The sequence below is a fragment of the Leopardus geoffroyi genome, chromosome A3 (assembly GCF_018350155.1).
Source record: "Leopardus geoffroyi isolate Oge1 chromosome A3, O.geoffroyi_Oge1_pat1.0, whole genome shotgun sequence".
NCBI classification, from domain to species: domain Eukaryota; kingdom Metazoa; phylum Chordata; class Mammalia; order Carnivora; family Felidae; genus Leopardus; species Leopardus geoffroyi.
In genome coordinates this window covers 128,946,105-128,963,377 of record NC_059336.1, presented here as the reverse complement: position 1 = coordinate 128,963,377, position 17,273 = coordinate 128,946,105, and the positions used below count along the sequence as shown (strand labels likewise).

Here is a 17,273-nt window from a genome sequence, read left to right as displayed (position 1 = left end):
AAACAGAGAGTGCAACCAGGGTGGGGTGAGGGTGGTCAATGTCCATCCAACTTCAAGTTGAGAAGCACCTGGCAGGAGGCAGAAGGCCTGTGTTAGTTCTGTGATTACCTGGGGCTCTTAAAGTAGGGTCCTAGCAAGCTCCTGGGTAGCAGTTTGTAAGTGAGCAGAGGATTTCCCACGTCGTCACTTAAGGATGCAACCCTCCCACCATTCCCAGTTCGTGGGGGTATAAAAGGCTGGGAGTGGGGCGCCTGGGTGGCGCAGTCGGTTAAGCGTCCGACTTCAGCCAGGTCACGATCTCGCGGTCCGTGAGTTCGAGCCCCGCGTCGGGCTCTGGGCTGACAGCTCAGAGCCTGGAGCCTGTTTCCGATTCTGTGTCTCCCTCTCTCTCTGCCCCTCCCCCGTTCATGCTCTGTCTCTCTCTGTCCCAAAAATAAATAAACGTTGAAAAAAAATAAATAAATAAAATAAAAGGCTGGGAGTAAGGAGAAGGCTGAGGTCGCACCTAAGTCCCGTCTTAGCACATCACATCTGAACCAAGCACACAGTGTTTTGACTCCAACTGCAGCTTCTTTGATCATTTTCCTGGATTTCTAACCCACTAACTTGCTCTCTGTCCCTTCTACAAAATGTAGCTAATTGCTCAACCGGAAAAGCAATAGGAAAGCAACTCTTACCTGACTCCACAAAAAACCAAACAATTTAGATTTGCAGCAAATGAACTTTAAACATTTGTGTTCTCTGAAGCTTCTGCATATTCATCACCTCAAATGTCATGAAAATTCAATCTCTGCCTATATGACATAATACCACTTTGTGCATATTTTCCCCAGAATTTCCACAAATTCTGCCAATGCAAATGGCAACTGAATGACAATGATCTCGAAGGCAAACAGCCCTCTCTGGCTTATTTTGTCGGGGGAAGGGTACAAAGCGCAGGCTTCTGGACCCTCCCGTCTGAATTCTAGCACCTATACAACAGCTTCGTGCTCTTGTCCCGCACTCTAGAATTAGCTCACCAGTTCCTTCCACAGTTCGGTTTGGAATTAAACGTGGGTACACATTTGAAACCCGCACACCACATGTGAGCAGTACAGACTTATTTTACATTTTTAACATCATGTACGAGCTGTGGGAACATCTGGTGTTTTGCAAATTTGGCCAAACCCAGCTGCACTTCCTTTTCCAAACGTGTCCTCGGACATGTAAGGGTTGTATTTCAATTTGAATTTCTCTCGCTCTCTGTCTCTCTCTCTCTCTCTCTCTCTGGCACAGTACTGTGGGACTTCAAGCAAGCACTGTACCTAAACCTTATACTTTTCCTCTCTCAAAGGAAAACTGAAAGCTTGCCAATTAATAACATGAGGAAAAACAGCTAGACCAAAGATGTAAAATTAATTTTAAATGCTTTTCTCTCATTTTCCTATAGCTTGCCTGACTCAGTAGAAAACCATCTCTTTTTTTTATATTTATTTAAGCAATCTCTATCCCCAATGTGGGGCTCAAACCCATAACCCCAAGATCAAGAGTCACATGCTCTTTCCTACTGAACCAGCCAGGCGCCTCGAGATAGTTGACTACACAAGGGTATCTTGCTAAGGACGACACCATCTGAATGGAGAGAAAGCAATGCCATAGTTATTGACTCACTCTTTACTGGGTCAGCCAGACATGTTCTCCTCAGGAAAAGTGCGCATGTGTGCACAAACAATTGGGTCATACGTTTTCAGGTGGTTGGAGAATGTGCTGTAACCGAAAATCATCGGACTTGAAACATCATAAATAACAGCTCAAATTCGGAGTGGATTCTATGTCCATGTCTTACATTTAATTCTGAGTAAATCACTGCTGCTGGAAATCTAGACTCATCTGTCCGCTTCCATGCACATACTCACAATTAGCACATGGCCTCGGCGATGGCATGCTACTCTTTGTCCTGCCCTCACATAAAGCATTGAAAACCCACATCAGGCTGAGGGGAAAGAAACGGCCTTAGAGTGAACCCCCCCAGCCCCCCCCCCCCCCATCTTCCTGGCTTCCTGCCTGGTCTGTTTGCTTGTCCAGCTCCTATAGCCAGTTCATGGTCCCACCTCTGGAGCCTTTTCCTTGCACCTCAACTCCCCACTTGGTTCCTTCCCTTCCCTTCATGTGTACTTCCTTGGGCTCCAACCCTCTTCTCGTTCTGGGAGATTCCAAACCCACGTTTGCTGGACTCTTGCCTTTTTCCCCATACTTGCCAGGTTCCTGCCCACCCTCCTTTGTTCAGACTCAGCCCTGCTCCGGGCACATCCCAGGACAGGCTACTCCACTTGGACTGAATGTCCCTGGGGCTCTCTGCGCCCTGCTCCCCTACAGCTCCTACAATGGCCCCAGGCCCTTGACTCTAGCTGCTGGTTCCAGGGCTCCTCACATACAGTACAGTTCGGGGGTTAAGAGCAAGGACTCTGGAAAAAAGCCTTCTCGACTTCACGCTGTGGCTCCTCTATTACCAAATTAACTTCGTAGGCCTCACTTCCCTCACCTGTCAAAATGGGGGTAATAATATATCTGTACCACAGATTACTCAGCCACAAGGAGAGAGAGGTCAACAGATTCCTCAGTCTAAACCACAGAGCTATTAAGTTGCAGGTTCAAAGTTCAAAACCAGGTTCAAAGGACTTGAAACACGTACTCTTTTCAAATATATGAGGCTATCTTCCTTTAAAATCATTTTTAGTTGCTTCCTTGGAAACAACAAAAAAGATCATTTCCTTTTCATAGCAGTGCTTGTAAAATTTCTTTATTTTAACGTTTGTTTATTTTTGAGAGAGAAAGAGAGAAAATGTGAGCAGGGGAGGGGCAGAGAGAGGGAGACGCAGAATCCAAAGCAGGCTCCAGGCTCTGAGCTGTCAGCACAGAGCCCAATATGGGGCTCGAACTCGCAAACCATGAGATCATGACCTGAGCTGAAGTCAGACGCTTAACCGACTGAACCACCCAGGCGTCCCTGCAGTGCTTGCAAAATTTAAAACCAAGTTATTAACTAAAGTGCTTGAGTTCTAATAGTCAGTGATGAAGTCCTTGGTTCCACCCACAACCGTTAATCGAATAAGTTAGTTAGAACCAGAATTCCCCACAGATGTTTGAACCTCTACCTGTATCAACCTCCAAATGAATGACTTGAATTCTTAGGCTTTACACTAAATTTTCAGGCTAATATGAGCCATGTGAAAAATACTTGTAATATAAAAAAAAAAAAAAAAAAAAGGAATGCATCTCCAAAAGAGATTCAAAAGAACTGTATCTCCAAAACTCTCTTTTTTCCAAAAGAAAAAAAAAAAAGTACTCGCGATAGTGGGGCACCTGGATGGTTCGGTCTTAAGTGTCCGACTCTTGATTTCTGCTCAGGTCTTGATCTCATGGTTCGTGGGATCGAGCCCTGCATCAGGCTTGGGATTCTCTCTCTCCCTCTCTATCTGTCCCTACCCTGCTCACTCACTCTCAAAATAAATAAACTTAAAAAAAAAAAAGTTTAAAAATACTTGTGATAGGGTAGTGGGTAGACTTGCCAGCTTGGAGACGGGGAGAGCAGCAGCAAAGACCGTCAAGCAGAGGAGGAAAAAGTTCCAAAGGCAACAGAACTCAGCAGTTGAGACCAGAGGTGGGAGGTGTTTTCGGGAGAGACATCCCCCGCCACCAAACAGCAGAATTTTGTTTTACAGTAAGGTCCTGAGATGGCAGGAAGAGAAGGAGAAGGACTCACATTATTTACTCTGTATGAAACTAGGTATTGTTGAAGGATCCAGAGCAGGAATTGGGAGTCCAGTTAAAGGTGCTCAGACCTAAGCGTGGAGCAGACATTAGAAAATGTCTACAGAGACTTCGTGGATAATTCTATCACCAAGTCATATACTGCATGGAATTCAGGCAAAAGTTTTTAGGGGCTCGATTTCACCACAGCTGAGCTGTCGGCCTGCCACTGAAAGCAGGTAATGTGGGTGGGGCACTGGACGTGCTTCCCGCTTCGCAACTGGAAAGAACAAGGTGGCGTATTCACTGTGACACAGGAGAACCGTAACGTGTACAAGACGCACACGTGAATGAGAGAGAGTCAAGTCAGATTTAGACTACTCGCACATCTGTGACAGAGGAAAATGATTTCCCAATTAGAACATCTCGCGCTTAGCAAGAAACGAAAACGTCAAACACGTTAAGTATTCTCCATCCCAAGAGCGGAAATCAAAACAATCTACTGGATTTAAGAGCCATTTTGGTTTCTTCTACAGCATTCAATGCACTTTCAACGATCTTTTCAGTTACCTTGGTCACAGCTTTCGGAGAGAATGTAATGGCATCCACCACCGTGAGGAGGTCGCCCGGGTGGAGGCGATCAAAGTACTTCACGCAGACGTCATAGGCGCGGAGCCACTCGGGTGAGGACTCCGGGACTTGTTTAATGAGGTGCGGGTCTCCAGTCCAGAACAGCTTCTGCAGCCAGATGGCGTACAGAGAGCTCGGGGAAAGCATGTGTCCATCCTTTGCGGGGATTTTGGGAACAAGTTTGGAAATAGATAAGATATTTTGACTTGAAAGAACTGGCTCCAGGGCTTCAAGAGGATTCGTGCTGTCATCGGTCAGCTTTTTGTAATTAAGACCTAATGGAACGAAAAGAAAAAAAGGGAGTGGGTTCTTTCCAACATAAACATACAGGAGCTTTCACACACACACACACACACACACACACGCACGCACGCACACAGCCCTCTGGACTGCTGAAGGGAAAATTTTATCTACCAATTTATAGCAGATATTCTGTCGATTACAGAGATCAAAAGATGTGAGCTCTTGTCCCAGCCTGTGAGGCGGTCAGCCGTGCGGTCCTCCACAGGCCGCCCACTTCCGCGTGCCTCAGGTTTCCTGGCGTGCATGCTGGAGAGGGCTTATCCTCTGGCTTCCTCCATCCTTCCACGTCCTTCCACGGCACCTATATTTCCTTTGACCAGCATGCTCATCGCACTGCATTCTATTTCCCCATAGTTCATCTGCCATCCCATCAACTACCTGCAGGCAGGGATGCAATTTTGCTCCTTTTTTTGCATCTGGTCCAGCTTCTAATTTGGTTACTCGGTAAACCACTGACAGACTGAAATAAATTCTCACAACTGTTTTAAGTATTGAATGAATATAGATTTCAAAGTAAATTATAAAGTATCATACAGACTGGAGAGGTATTAATGTGTTTAATGTCTTAGTTAGGAGCTTAGAGAGACAGGGATAGCATTCTAAAGACTGCCACCATTTATCAAAGGTGCAAATGCTCTTATTTTAAGGGTTTAACACATCCTTAAAACACAGAGTCTCCAGTGAGGTGAAATTCGGCCAAATTGCCAAATGTGAAGTGTCCCAGCCCTGTCCCTTCTATAGATAAAATAGAACCACTGGGAGTAGGGAATAGACCTCTGGAGGATTAGTCAAAAACTCCAGATCTCAGCACCAGGCCTACTGTAAGACAAAGTCAATGTGTGACTTCCATAGGTCTCTTATAGTTTCTTTGGTATTTAATTCCTTAAACAGTAAGTAAAGGAGTTGCAAAGATAATAACTAAAGTCAATTAGCATCAGATCCTGTGATTTCTGATCTCTGCCAGTCACAAAATGCACAAACATGACTGTGCACAAAAAAATTAATTCCTGGCTTTAGTTTAAAGAATGAGTTTTCAAGCAGGGAAAGGATCATCTTACCTGCAGCAACGACCTTAAATTTCTTCAGCAGCCGAATGTGCGTTTCTGGCTTAATGGCATATTGCCCCAAATCTGCACAGCCACAGCTTTCCAGAAGAGAGAAATAATATAGCAACCTTTCGTGATCAAAGCCACCTATAGCGGGGTAAATATACTTGACCATGTGCTTGTGAAAGGCTTCAGGATCAGTCTTCAAAGTCTCAAAGAGATGAAGGGCTTGGGCTCGATTTTCAATTTCTACTGTGGACAAACTGAAATTAAGGAGAAAGAAATTGTGTTAAGATTTGGTCCCTTTAGTAAACAATTTGTTGTTGTTTTTTTTCCCCCTGACTGAAAAAGACAGGCTGCTTCTTACAAGTCCCTTCTTCTTGTCAATCAATTTCAGCAAACCACCAGAATGTGGGCTGTTTATATAAGGGCAAATAGGAGTGTTAAACGCTTACTATTATACAATTTTCGCGTTCTCTCATGTGGGTCACAGCAACCCTGTGAAGTAGGGTTCACATTCCTTCAGATGGGAGAGTCACCCAACGCTTAACATCCAGGAGATGAACCCAGACTTGTCAGCTTCCGTTATGCATTATTTATTCATGTCACAAGAAACACTTAAAATCTGAGCTTCATTATAGAAATGTAAACAACCTTATTATTTCAGGAATTTAGGAAATGGTGGGGGAGAAGAAACAACTCCGACTTTGAGGCATATAAGTTTTACACCCAAGAGCCCCGAACTGCTATTCAATACACCCAAATTTGATACTGTGTTCAAAGAGAATTAAAATGGGAAAGAACAGATATGTTCACTTGACTTATCTGTGGTAATGAATGCCATTACAATGAACACACTTCTTGGTATTTTCACCATGATTTAGAGGTCTTTATAATGTAATAAAAAAAGGTCATTTAAGGTTAAAGTACTGCAAACAATTTTTAAGGAGTCTTAGTTTGGTCAATCAGTTTTTATTTCTGGGGGTAAAGGGGAAGACTTAATTTTGGTCTTGGCTTCTCCCCAGACAGAACATAATGCCTCCAGCCCGGTGTAACCCTGATGCCCCGTGCAGAGTAAGTCAGCACTCATAGAAATGTCCAGTCTCCGGGGCATTCAGCAGTAGCATACAAAGGATGCAAGGGGTGCCAGGGAGACTTCTGGCGGAATCAAAGTTAGATCACATACAACTGAAAAGCAGCATCTCTGAAATATGATGCCCTATTTAATGGAATTCCCACTTTTAGGAAATGCCAAGACATGTTTTTGGGTTTAAGGACATAAAGTTAATACAAATTATGTTTTAAAATTTTTATAAGGGTGTGATGATACTTGGGATACCAGCAGCAATCCATAAAGTGAAAATATCAAGTAATTTTTTTAAATACTCTTTTAACTGTCACTTCTCGAGAAACTCTGTTTTTCTATTAAGACATAGTTCAAACATCTATAAAAATGTCCCCAGTCTATAAAAATGTCCCCGACTGCCTCCTCTGAGCATCCTTCTCTTCCAGCACTCATAACGTGCTGTAACTTTTCATTACCTTGTCTGTCTCCCTCACTAGGCTATGTACCACTTGATGGAAAAGATGGTACCATATCTTCATCTTTAGTTTCTCAGTTCCAAACACCAGTGTGTGGTAAAAAGGAAACATTCAACATGTGTCTTATGAATGCCAAACAGATGGGTGGATGAACAAAACGTAGGTGTCCTCCAGGGACCAGGCACCCTGCTCGTCGTGGGGGGAGAGTATAAAGATTTACAACAGGGGCGCCTGGGTGGCTGAGTCGGTTAAGCGTCCAACTGTTGCTTTCAGCTCAGGTTATGATCTCACGGCTCCTGGGTTTGAGCCACACTTCTAGCATGGAGCTTGGCTGGGATTCGCTCTCTCTCCCTGTCTCTCAAAATAAATAAATAAACTTAAAAGAAAAAAAAAAAAAAAGATTGACAACACAGAGCTCTACCCAGCAGTTTGAAAAGCTAGTTGAGTTCTAAATACTTAAGAGTTAAACCACAATGCAAAATAATGGTAAGGACAAAGGCCACACAACCATATTCTAATTAACAGTAGGATCACTAAAGCTGTATCTTGAGAGGAGGTACATGTCAATGTTAACAGAAGGCTTACTGAAGGAAGCACTTGAGCTTGGTACTGAAAAAAGGAATGAAGCAAAGAGAGTTTCTTGTATCGAGACAAGAAAGCACAAGGTCTGTACAACAAATGAGTATAAATGAATGGCTGGTCAGAAAGCAACCTTGATAGTATCACTATTCAAAGTATGCAATGTCACCTCTGAAATATACTGTACACGCCGTCGTGTATGAACGCGATTCACAGAATTTCTGATGTTTCTGCATAATTTGTAAAACGAAGTCTGCAGTAAACAGCAAACCGTGTAACCCCATGAAGACAGGTCATATGGATGAAAACTTGCAGGCAGAACAGCATGCCGATGGAGGGGGGAGGGGAACACACGTGCACTTCTTAGGCTGATTCCTAAGCAAGGCAAGTGAAATCTAAGTAATTACCAACCTACAGACAAGAAACTGCCATCAGAGAGTTTAAGCGACCTGCTTAAGACAAAGGGTCCACATCTGTTTGGACTTGGCGTGTGTTCTGCTCAGCTCATCACAAAGTAGCCTTTGACTAATGAAGGTCAAGTGTCTGCAGTACCAATCATGTCAAAAACAGGAGTTTTTCTGTAATGAACATTAGTTCTCTCTCCCAGCGGCAATACTCTCAAAGAGTTCTCCTGTCATACTTCATTCTTAACACCCTGATAAACAGAATACTTGAGATAGACTCATCTACAAAGTGGCCAGTGATTAAGCCCTAACAGTTTTAGTTCACTGGTGATTGGCTTCATTCTGAATATAGTCTCTCCTAACCAACACAACTTTCCCCTTTGCCCACCCATTTATTCTTCTGTGCCTACAATTCGGGTTGTCCGATGTGCAATTTTACCTACTTATCTTGTCCAGAGAGATCTGGAATACCTTTAGTGATACATGATTAAATGCCAAAACCTGCCTCTTCAGTAAATTACAATGTGCTAAGATCTTTTATAGACGCCAGTAATCAATAACCCATTTTAATAGTTTCCATTGAAAGAAGCTGTTATCTTCCCTTTGGAACAAGAAATGAAAACTCTGCTTGGAAAACAATTCCAAAGAACCCACATTCAAGAGAATAGGAAGAAATACCATGAAACCACTACGGACTTTTCACTAATCAAATTAATGATTACCCTTGAAAACAGTTTAAGTGCTTTATCTTGAGCCTAGTTTTAGCCATAAAGCAGCTTATATATATAATGCATATTTAGCTTTCAGAGATTAACTAAAGGAAGAAACTAGCATGAGTTGTACCCGGTGCACAAGGAATAAATTAATAGCACTAATCCTTTGATTAGTGTTCTGTAATGGCTTCAAGTTGTCAATCACCCAAAAATGTGATTCAAGAACAACATGTATTGAAAGAACTTATATTCAAATAGGAAAACAAATTTATTTAAATATGTTTTCCTTTACTCAGTCTGAGACAGACTGATAATAAAGTTCTATTACCTGTCTGAACAATACCGAGAAGAGGAAAGGAAGGAAAAAGGACAGTGGGACAGGAGAAGGCAGACGGCCACTGGGAAAGGCAGAGACAAAGGGATGGGGATATGGCTTCACACAGTCCAGATGTACTAACTTCCAGGCATTTCCGCCAAAGACTAATCCTAAAAGTTTAAAGACATATGGGTCCAAATTCATGACCCTGATCATGAGCGAACAGGGTTCCTCCACTGATGCCTGTGCAAAGAGACAATTTTACCCTCTAAGTTATAACTACTCTGACCTGAAGGAAACAATCCAAGGTATTCACCACACAAATGCTCAGAATGAACTTGACGTGGCCGACTTGATGTGCAATGCTGCCTGACAGTTGCACATGGGACTACAAAGAGAAAATAAAGTCAAAATAGTCGTGGCATTTTTCAGTTTTGCCAACATTTTGGCCAAGTCTTTGTAAACTGAAAAATGGAATTTAATTTTACAAGTTCACCTACACGGTTGATGGGATGACCAATAATGAGCATCTCTGTCTATTTCTTGTCATACAACTACTCAGATCCTCTGTGGAATGTTGTATATGAACAGAGCATGATGGGGCAGGCCATGAGAATAGGCTTCGTCTCCTCTACAATGACAATCCTGACACCTTAGATTCTCACTGGTTTATATAGTCTCATATTATTACCTAACAAAAAAATATTTTCAAAGACACCACAGCACAGAAATAGATGAATAGGTACCATTTACTGAGCATTTAGATGTTAAGTGCCATGTCAACTCATTTATTTCTCACAAAGCAGATACCTTATAATTAATGTTGACTTGAAAAATAACTATTCAAGGATAAGATGTACAATGTTGGGCTAATACTGGTCATAGGATGGGTTTGGTGTATATGATCTGTTTCCAGAATTAACAACAGCTGTTTTTTGAGCACCTACCACATGTCAGGTATTTTGTATAAATCTCTGAAATCTCACAGCAGTTTTGTCAAATGGAATGAGAAAACTCATTCTGCAGACAAGGAAACCTAGGCATACATACAGGGCTGAAGCAACGTGTCTACCTGGCAAGAACACTTTAGTAGGAAGTGACAGAGCCAGAGTTTGAACCCAGGATTCAGAGTCTGAGCACTGTCCACCAGATGGAAACAAGCCAAAGTGCATTGTCTTGCTTACATTTTATGCCAGTGTCAGGAGCTTTTGACAGTTTGGGAGAGAAGTGGCCTTAATGGTCACAACATGGAAAGGAAGGTTGCAGATGTATGGAAGGAACAGCTTCCACTTTGGTAATGGTGGTAATCAGTTCTTCCACTCTTAGGAATGGCAGGTTTCTTCTTAGGCACAATGCAAATCAGAGTGTGGGTCATGATCCACAACCCCCCACCCTTAGGCCAAAAGAAAGATCAAAACCAAATTTAACGACTACAGAAGGCCTATGACCTGAATATCTATGTTCAAACTTCCTACTCTAATATGGATTTTTTTTCCTGGTCCCGAGTTTTTATTTTATCCTAATTTTCAATGTTATGAGCTACTTTTAGTAAGCCGAGCTACCTTAAATCCTCTCTCTATACGCTAACTATTCTCACACTAACTCCTCAGCCAAGCCAGGCTTCCTTAAGGGAGGAGACAGAGAAAAGGCCAGGATCTGGAATCCTTTACAGTGTGGCCGTGTGGACACAATTCTGCCTCTGAGCAGCAGCAATCCTGGAACACAAGTCCTGTGTATCTTCTGTTTCAATTCAGAAAGAGACAGATGCCTTACAGTTTATTCATCCTCCCACAGCGAGAACTTGCGCTGGTTCATCCCTGTACCTGAGAACAAAAGAATCCTAACAAAGAATACGAAACTGATTGTGAAAAATAGAAGAGTGCAGGCAGGTTCCATGCGCCAGGGGCCCCTTGCCACGCATCTAAAGGAGACTGAGAAGAAGACGGTATCGTGATCTCTGACACTTGGGTAATCACCTGGTGATTCAAAGGTGGCTATCAGAGTGAAATGAAAATGCAGGATGCAGGCCTTCAGATCTGCTGTTTAATTAAGAAGGGAAACAATGGAGAGTGTCACCAAGGATGACAGTCGAAGGGAGTTCTGGCCCCTACTTAGTTCTCTAGTGCTAAGGTGCCATATGCTCCAGCCACAATGGTTTTCCTTTAGTTATGCAAAATACCAAGATCTTTCCTGCTCCAGAACCCGTTCCCTCTGCCTAGACTGCTATCTACAACTTGTGCACTTCCTTTATGGTACTTACTAGGACTAGCAATTTACTTTTTGGCTATTTTCAAGTGCGTGCATGCGTGTGTGTGTGTGTGTATGTGTGTGTGTGTGTGTGTGTGTGTGTGTGTGTTGAGAGTGGGCACGTCTCCCCTATTACAATATAAGCTTTGTGAAGGTAATAATGTGTCTGTCTCATTCAGCACTTAAACCTAAGCTTAGAATAGGAAGACCCTATAAAAATAATAATATCTAGTGAGTGAACAAATGTGGTACTATTCAATCGTCTAGAAGCATCCTTTGGTATTTTAAAAATGATGTTGTGTCCCAAACTTAAAGATGCTCACAGAGTCAGCAGAATTGACAAGAATAATAACAGGAATAATGCAACAGTATGACAGAGTGGCCAGGCTATATACTTTCCACAGATCCTCTCTTACCTTTCGAACCTTACAAGGTAAGGATAATGGTCGGATCACTGAGGAAACAATGACTCGAGAGGATTAAGAGACTTGCTCACAGCTACATAGTTGGGGTTATGGGCAGCAGATGTGGACCAAATGTGGCCAGACTCCAAAACCCGTGCCCTCATGCTAAGCCACACGTACACTGGTAGTTGATGGTATAAGTATTTCTGCTGGTCTCTTCTAAAACGTCCCTCTTCTAAAACATCCAGAACAGCCCAGAAGTGAAGTTGGCCACCGAGGCTGTAGTGAGTGATAGATATACATCAGCCCTGAGCATGGGGAGCTGAACATGCCTGGCAGAACAGCCGGGGTGTGCCAGCTGGAAGGGACGCCAGGCACACGTGGCCACTCAAAGTCATCACTGATATTTACAATGACTAAGAAGAAAACAATGGGGGCGCGGGGGAAATAAGGGGAAGAAGGAGACCAAGAATTCAAGTATGGGTGTTTACGATGATTATCTCCTTCTCACAGGAGTGAAATTCCAGGAATAACTGCCAGTAATGATGTACTGGTCATGTGAAAAGGGGTGCAGGTTTGATATTTTACCGTGAAGTCATTTAATTTTTGTTACCCCTTAGAGTTGAGGAAAATAAATTCCCGAGAACTGAATGACCTTGCATCGGGACATACAGCTAGAGACTGACAGTTAGTATTTGATCCAGCTATGGTGATTTGAAGGCTTATGCTCTACTGCATAACGCTGCCTCACCCAAGATGGTGTGCGCCCCTCTGTATGTGAGCTGGGCAGGGAATATCTCCAAACTCAACCAACAGGAAAGAGAATGTAAAATTATAGGAAAATCAACTTTTCATGGAAAATGACTTTTTAAAAGGGACAGAAAAGCAAAAATCTTCAGCAAAGGAACATTATTTTTCTGACCTATTAACTTCTCATAGGCATTGACTCAACAAGTAAATGTTGGGCAATCTCTCTTCTATTAACAAGGCTGGTTTCAAATGCCTGTGTTACCAAGTGTGATTAAACAGTAAGGCGAACCACATCTTTTAAGTAAGGAATGAGGGGCACCAAACACCACTTGCTAAATCAATATTAGGTGTTTTGTCACTCACAAGTAATGATGCCAGGCGGTAATGATTTCCTACTTTTGTAATTGCTGTGTGTCTCCATAATCACACTGCTATCAGGTATAATGATATGCTGTGAACAGTCTTGCACATTACTAGATTGCCTGATAATTTATAATAAATTCAGACCAATGGACCAATCCTGCTTATATAGATATGATACCCTTTTATGTAACATTCAATGAAAGGAAAAAGATGTTTAATAAAATGCCAAGATATTTTTTAAATGCCAATGTGCATAACAAACATTTATTTGAACCTATTACTGGACTTTAAAAACGGTGCAGTTCAATATTTATCACAGATAAGACTATCACCCGTGTGGTCATTTGTTTAGCATCATCCAATTATAATCTGTCGCCCACACTAGACTACAGGTTCCAAGACAGCTGGGATGCCAGTGTTTGCTGACTACTGTAACCTGAGTATCAACACTGTTCCTGGTACACGGTAGATTCTCAATAAAAGCAAACAAACAAACAAACAAAAGAAACCTCTGAATAAACACACCAACATTACAGTAACTCAGGGCTATTATTACTGAAAGACAAAAACTAATAAACTGTTGCTGGAATATGGACGTATCAGGAGACATATGAAGGGAGAAGGTACAGATGTTGGTCTACTACAGGTCAAAAGGAAAGGTGAAATTGCACTTCACAAGGTCAAGATCCTTCTAAAATAGAACTGAGAAAAGACAGACACGGAAATAAACGTACATCTGAACCGTGCACTTACCCGCTGTCCGTGAACAGGAACTCCAAATGCGTCATGAGAACTTCCCAGCGGGAGACACCGTAACGCTGTGCCAGAGAAAGGGCAATGCCGTAGACGTTCTCCTCAAGTGTTCTTCAAGAACGTCCATCAGCCACAGGGAAGGGAAAGAAGAGAAACACATTACCCTTAATCAGCAACGAAACTATTCATTAGGACTCTCTCCAGCTGCAAGGGGTGCAGCCGGCACGGGCCTTAAAAAGACATTTCACAGCAATTCAGGAAACGTACTTCCCAGGCATGTTAACGCTCCTTTCTCACCGCGGTGCACTGCAACTGACCAAGGAACTGTCCAGAACGGTGGTTCTCCACCGAGGGGGATTCTGTCCCCCAGGGGACATCTGACAGTGTCTGATTATCATGGCAGGAGAGGAGGAGGACGACACTACTGGCATCTGAGCGGGGAAAGGACAGGGATGCTGTCGAACTTCCCGCAAGGCACAGACGGCTCTCCCACAAGGCATTATCCAGTCCGAAATGTACGGAGGTCAAAAAATTCTGGTACAGACACCAGAGCCTACAGGCCAACAACAGTGCAAAGGAAACGTATCCCTGCCCTACAGGCATGTATCTGAGGAAGCACAGTCACTCAAGAAATGTTTATGTTTTCCAGACTGTATCAGGTATTGTGCTAGCTCCGTGGGACACAAAGACAAACAAGACATTTCTTGAGGAACTCACAGCCTAGTGGAGGATGTGAGATGTCAACCAGGAACCAAATACAACGGGGCGGGGTGGGGGGGGGGGGCTCCCAGAGGACTTCAAATACTGACAGCAGAGATGAGGGAGTGACCGATTTGAGCTGAAGCCTGGAGGATAAAAAAGCAGAACTGAGGGAAGGTAGTTACGAGAAGAGCAGAGCCAGAGGGCTTCTGAGAGAGAAGGCATGGGGGGTGGGGAAGGAGGTGTTCCTGCCAAGGGACCTGCACCTTATCCTACCGGCAGCGGAGAGCCAGAGGAAGGTTTAACCCAGGGCATGGGGTCACCAGACTTGAGACCTTGTAGGTTTATGAAGAATTCTGGGCCCCAGCACCCACCATGAAGGCCATTCTGCAAAGACTACGGCAGCACCTCTATTTCCCAGAAACAGAGAAATTCTAAGGATGAAATTCTCGTTTGGAAGATTGGTGGACAGAACCACAGGAAAAGAAATGAAATATCTGCTCTTATTAAGGGATATCGCTAAGACTATGTACATGCTAACTGAGAAAAACAGGACGTTTACTTCTACGTTTGATTAGCCCACAGTTGGTAAACATCTTCTGTGAACAGCAAGACGGTAAATCTTTTAGGCTTCGCGGCCATACGGTCTCTGTAGAAAATTCTTCTTTTATTATTTTTTTAAATTCTTGTTTTTCCACAAACCTTTAAAAATGTAAAAACCACTCTGTGTATGTGGACTGTAAAACACAGGCCCAGGGCTGGAATAAGTCTGTCACTGCGTGAAGTACGAGGTCATTGCCGATCAAAAATTTCTTCAAGTATTTACTGAGTATACTCTATGGAATGAGAAACCCTTGAGAATAGCGACCATTAGCAATTCATCCTTTCTCTGAGGGGAGTCTGACACAGCGCCTGACCCCAGGAACGTGCTCACTAGGTAGCGGTACCTTCATCACCTGAGAAAGGTGGGAAGAAGCCAAGCTCTGTGTGCCCTCCTCCAGGTTAGCCCAACGAAGCACCGAAACCTATTATCTAAGATACACGGGCAATAAAGGACGGATAAAAGGCACTTATAGAAGGCCAATGCCATCAAAATGGATGCATGATTCGCAAGAAAACAAAGACTGGTCACGCTGTGTACAGTGAGGGGGCGGGGGGGGGGGGGGTGCTGCAGAACAGGAGGAAGCAGACGCGTCAAGGATTTTTGTCACACACTGAATGCCCGCCCCCAAATCGGAACTGCGAACTCAAAAACGCCACACCCACTCTGACATTTTAAACAAGCCGTTCAGAGAATGTTGGATATTTTTCTAGGTAACAAATTGTGGAGAAGGTTCTATGGTATGTTTGTCAAAAGCATGTATTTGTCCTCTAGGACACACTTCAAATAGCATCCTGGATACTTACAAAAGAAAGTAAAGGACAAAAACCCTGGCAAAATGTAACAGATGATGTTAAGACATGCCTTACCTCGTAACCTGCGTTCTGCATAATAACCTTCTTCTAAGAAACCATGAGCATGGGTGGCACCCAGGATCACCAAATGCCCGGAGGAGAAGCCCACTGGACTTGGCAATGGGAAGCCGAGTCTCACCCCTGGGCTGTGTGACCTCGAACAACTGTTTAAAGTTCTCTGGTTCTCAGATCCCTCTTCTGAAAGTGAGGAGGCTGGATTAAGTGACCCCTTCAGTCACTTTCAACTTAGACATTAAACGGCTCCATGACATTGTGAACCTCCAGGAGAACAGAGGAGGAGAGAAAAAACTATTCCACATTTCTCTTAACTAAATCCCACTACAGGCTGTTCTTACTATCTTTTCTTTGATCTGTCTATTCCCCGCCTTACTCTAAAGAGAATTTGGGGCGGGGGGTGCCTGGGTGGCTCAGTCGGTTAAGTGTCCGACTCTTGATTTTGGCTCAGGTCATGATCTCACAGCCCGTGAGTCTGAGTCCCGCATTGGGCTCTGTGCTCACAATGCAGAGGCTTCGTGGTATTCTGTCTCCCTCTCTCTTTGCCCCTCCCCCGCTTGCTCTATCTCTATCAAGATAAATACAAATAAACTTTAAAGAGAATTTGGGGTGCTTATGGTAGGAAAGAAGCTTGGGCTCATATAAAGTTATTACAGAGTGCCAAGGGTACTTTGCCACTTTCTTAGAGGTTTAAATAATAATAACGAAAAATAGCATATACTACAACCATAACCAGGGCTACATTTGTTATTTTAAAGTAATGTAGCAGGAAGGAAGAATAATCACTAAATATAGGCACAATTTAACCTTAGCTTCAAAGGCTGGAAGCCTAGACTGCATTGCAGGCCTCGCTTGCCTGGGAACACAACCGTGCATTGGGGGTAGGGAGTGGGGGGGGGGGGCCCAGGGCATTGTGAAGATGGGATGGCTTTGATAATTGAGAGACCAAGGCCAAGATTAATATCACAGTGATGATCCTTACCACCCATGTAAACTTGGGCCAGTTACCTCACACTCCTGAGTCTCATGTTCTTCAGCTATAAAATGGAAATACCATTTTACGCCACAGGGTTATTATGTTCGAGGAGTAAAAGAGATTTACAAAATAAGCTTTATAGAGCACCTAACACAGCTCCTTGCCCATGGGAAGTGCTCCACAAATTGTGATGTTAAGAACAAAACAACTCTACTTAATAACCATTATGGGTGAACACACTTTCCCGCTTTTTTTTTTTAATTTGTATTTTTTTCTTTTTTTTTGTTTTTTTCCACTTTCCCACCTTGTGACATGTAACTAGTTCTCATTTGATCTCAACTAAAAAAAT

General features: G+C 43.2%; 1 protein-coding gene across 5 annotated transcripts in view; it reads right to left on the bottom strand.

Annotated features, from left to right (window-relative positions):
* NBAS (NBAS subunit of NRZ tethering complex) overlaps positions 1-17,273 on the bottom strand; it is a 360,511-nt gene that overhangs the window by 84,106 nt on the left and 259,132 nt on the right. For all 5 annotated transcript variants that reach the window (XM_045447679.1, XM_045447678.1, XM_045447677.1 and 2 more), the window contains 3 exons: positions 13,780-13,890; positions 5,721-5,971; positions 4,300-4,634 (listed from right to left, as the gene is read on the bottom strand). In XM_045447679.1, the coding sequence (XP_045303635.1) occupies positions 4,300-4,634; positions 5,721-5,971; positions 13,780-13,890 (697 nt within the window). The remainder of the gene's footprint in view (positions 1-4,299; positions 4,635-5,720; positions 5,972-13,779; positions 13,891-17,273) is intronic.